This window comes from Pezoporus wallicus, unplaced genomic scaffold (genome assembly GCF_028554395.1).
Source record: "Pezoporus wallicus isolate ANWC-B61680 ecotype Strahan unplaced genomic scaffold, APGP_CSIRO_Pwel_v1 contig_11153, whole genome shotgun sequence".
Lineage (NCBI taxonomy): Eukaryota > Metazoa > Chordata > Aves > Psittaciformes > Psittacidae > Pezoporus > Pezoporus wallicus.
Genome location: NW_026639099.1, coordinates 8091 through 12161, shown reverse-complemented (window position 1 = coordinate 12161; position 4071 = coordinate 8091). Strand labels below are relative to the sequence as shown.

The 4071-nt window shown below is 46.2% G+C and overlaps 1 protein-coding gene across 1 annotated transcript; it reads right to left on the bottom strand.

The window, feature by feature from the left end:
* Window positions 1-577: 577 nt before the first annotated feature.
* On the bottom strand, window positions 578-3866 carry LOC130601567 (protocadherin alpha-C1-like). Its single transcript, XM_057413727.1, has 2 exons — window positions 1452-3866; window positions 578-622 (listed from the first exon to the last, which is right to left on the bottom strand). The coding sequence occupies exons 1-2, from the start codon at window positions 3864-3866 to the stop codon at window positions 578-580; spliced, it is 2460 nt and encodes an 819-aa protein (XP_057269710.1).
* Window positions 3867-4071: the final 205 nt, after the last annotated feature.

Genomic DNA, 4071 nt, shown 5'->3' with positions numbered 1-4071 from the left:
CTTTGCATAGCAAGAGACCCAGGATGTGCAACCCTCTGCCACTATAGAGAACAGAATATAAAACTGATTACAACTTTGATTAAACACCAGGTAAGCCATTATGCATAAATCAAATCATAAATATTTGAGAAAAGATCAAGGAGCGGGGAAACAAACAAAACCAAAAACCCACAACCCACAAACCTATTTTACATTGCCAACAGATAAATGAAAGAAAGCATGATAAATTAATTGCAGTTAAAAGCAAACAGGAACCTTTTCTTGAACTAGTGAAAGCTTACCAAAAATCACTACTTGGAAATTCAAGAGTTATAAAAGGAAGTGCTATACACTTGAATATGCATTTGATTATCCAAAGAAGTTGCTGAACCTACCCCTACATCAGGGTTTGGAAAGAAGCTGGCCATTTACATGTATTTAAAGGTACAATAATGATTTCAAAAATAAAAAAAAACATAATGGTTACAGGCTTAGGACAACTTCTAATAATTACAAACCAGAATACAAACAACCGCACAAAGCAGATTATACCAATTCTGTCTAAAAACATTTTCCTTAGAAACATTTGGAGTAGCTGTTACCAGAGAGTACTGGCCTGGATGGAGCCAACAATGATTAGTTGCTGTTACACACACCAAGAAAATTTGACAGTCTGCAGGCAAAACATCTTAAAACTTCACAATGATATGAAAACAACTCACAGCACCTATTACAAACACAGTTGGTGTTATTTTGCATATAACAAAACTGAATCTTGGACAAGTGATGCATCAACACTCAAAAGATCAGACCTGCAGATATATCCCACCTTCTAGCCCTTATGCTGTGATCGAAGGAAGGTATTTTCTCCTGCAAAGTCACTCATCACACTACTGAGAAGAAACCAGAGGCTCAGAATTCTTTTAGATATACAAAACCTATGGATTGTCTGGAAAGGGAGATGAACACTACAAATCGCATGTCCTAGAGAGGTGCTGGATATTGAATTCCTGCTATTCTACCATTGGGCATTGTAAATAGCACCCTGGCTCAGCAAACTACTCACCCCTCAATGAAAAAATGTCAGGAATCACAAGCTCCATACAGTGTAGATCAGAAGAACACAAAACTTAGAAACTAGCATGGACTTTTATCATGCCCCTGTATACCTATCTGAAGACAATGGCTCAGCTTGCTACATATGCAGTTTTCACATCTCCTTTACCTTCGGTTATGCCTGAAGGTCTTAAACGTTTGTGGGGGAAAAAAGACCTTTTATCATCCCATGACCATATTTCACCCAAAGACATCTTGGCTTTAGGGAAGTTATAAGAGGAACTGAACCTTTTCTAGGTGCCATGAAATGACACTTGCTCTCCTACAAATACCCTCATTATCTTCTGCACTGATAGCAACCCAGTGTAGACACAAGGCCACACGCCTGGGAGAAAAAAAGATGAAGAAGTACTTACCACAAGGACAGCACTCAACCCATCACTTTGGACCTTCTGCACTTGAATGCAGGGTCCTGGCACTTGTAACCTTGAACCTCCGGGAATGTTCCCAGCATCACTGTTTGGGATGCTGCCATTACTAAGCCCAAGACCCACAGATGCCCTGTACAGGTAGGTATGAGTCAGTTTACCCACACCAGTGACCTCCAACACATCTGGTGGGAGATGGGAACTAGGAAGCATGCGTATGCTATAGCAATACTTTTCATACTCATCAGCTGGGCAGCAGCAGCCAGCGCAGCAGCAAGTCTGGCAGCGGCACAACCGCACAATGGCAAGAAAGAGGAGGAATGCCGCAAAGATGAAGGAGACGCAAGCAAGGGAAACAATCAAGTAGATGTTTGTAGCACTGAGCAGTGGTGGTGGCTCCCCATTGTCATCAAAATCTGGCAGTGCCTGGGGCAGGGTGTCAGCCAGCAGGATGCCCACAGTCACAGTAGAGGAGAGCGGCGGATCCCCATGATCCTGCACCACCACAACCACCTTGTGCTTGAGAAAGTCGGTGGAACGCAAGGAGCGTGTGGTGCGCAGCTCACCAGAGTGTGGTGTCAAGTGGAACAGGGTGGAGTCAGAGGAGTGGGCGATGTAATAGGAAAGCCAGGCATTCTGTGCATTGTCTTCATCATCCGCCACCACTTTGGTCACCAGGTAGTCCTCATCAGCCAGGCGGGGCACAACTTCCACTGCTATTGAACCATTCTGGCTGGTGGGGTACAGGATGGCCGGGGCATTGTCATTCTGGTCTGAGATGTAAACATTCACAGTTATGGCAGCGCTCAAGGGTGGTGACCCATTATCCTTGGCTTCCACTTGGAAATAGAAGCTCCTAAGCTGCTCAAAATCAAAGGCACGTTTTGCATAGATGCTCCCATTGGCCAAGCTCACAGACAAAAAGCTGGTCAGGGCATTGCCTGCAACTGTGGAATTCCTGAGCATGTAAGAGACTCGTCCGTTCTCATCCATATCAGGGTCAGATGCTGAAACCTGGTAGAGAAAAGCACCAAGTGGATTGTTCTCCTCCACAAAAACATCAAATGTGTCAGCACTGAAGACAGGGGGGTTATCATTCACATCAGAAATCTGCACCCAAAGGGTCTTCTGAGTGGTGATGGGTGGAGAGCCCAAGTCTGCAGCAGTGATGGTGATGTTGTACCCACTGATCAGCTCTCGATCCAGAAGCTCACTGGTGACCAGGCTGTAGTAATTTTCAAGAGAAGGCTTTAACTGGAAGGGAAGGTTATCAGGGATCCGGCAGGTTACTTTCCCATTCTCCCCAGGGTCCTTATCCAAAACACTCAGCAGAGCTATCACTGTGCCAGGAACAGCATCCTCGGGAATGGGATTGGAAAGGGATGTAACTGTTATCTCTGGGCCATGATTGTTCACATCAGTGATCTCCACCAGCAGCTTGGCTGTGCTGGACATGCCAAATGCCCCATTATCCCTTGCCTCAATAAGCATCTCAAGGAGAGGTCTCTGAACAGCTAAAATGCCATTGACTGTCACCTCCCCAGTGTGTGGATGAATTAAGAACATTTGCTGCAGATCAGCAGAAGTAGTATTGCTAAAGGAATACCTGATTTCTCCATTTGAACCTTCATCTAAGTCCGTGGCATGCACTTGCACTACCAAAGTGCCACTGGGGGAGTTTTCCAAGATACTTGCCCTGTAGACTGAGTCCTCGAATTCTGGTGCATTGTCATTGGTATCCAGCACTGTCACAATGACTGGGACATCACCAGACCTTGGAGGATTCCCACCGTCTTTGGCTGTAAGGACAAGTCTGTGAATGGCTTGCTGCTCCCTGTCTAAGGCTTTCTTCAGCACCAATTCAGGATATTTACTCCCATCCCCGCGTGTCTGCATTTCCAAATGGAAATGTTCATCAGGACTCAGCGTGTAATTCTGGACACCGTTGGTACCTTCATCAAGATCTTGGGCATTGGGGAGTGTAAACCGTGCCCCGGGTGACAGGAACTCAGGCACGTTTATATGATATTCACTTAAGGAAAAGCTGGGGGAGTTGTCATTTATGTCTAAAACTTTAAATTCCAACCTATAAAGCTCTAGAGGATTTTCTAACACGAGTTCATAATTCAGAAGACAGGGAGACTTTAATTCACAAAGCTGCTCTCTGTCTAAGGGCTCGTTAACAGTCAAAGCTCCCGTGCTGGCATTTATATTAAAATATTGCTTACTTGAACTGGAGATCATGCGAAATTTCCGAGGTAAAAGTGCAGCTGCATCTATTCCGAAGTCCTTTGCTATGTTCCCAACAGACACTCCACGTTCTGTTTCCTCAGCGATGGAATACACTACTTGCCCGTTCGCGGTGCAGCAAATAAGGCAGAAGAGCATTAGATAGACCCGCATTCTTCCTCCCCGGCTCAGCTCCCCGCAGACCGGCTCCGCAGGAACATCATCCAGAATTTCAGCAAATACCCCGTTCCCAGCGCAAACTGAACGGGCACCGGGGTGCACCGATGGCAAGGCGAGAAGTTCGCTGCAAGCGCGGGAGGCCCCCCGGCTTCGCGGAGGCTCCGCGGCGGCTCCTCGTCTCCCACCCTCCCCAAGCCGC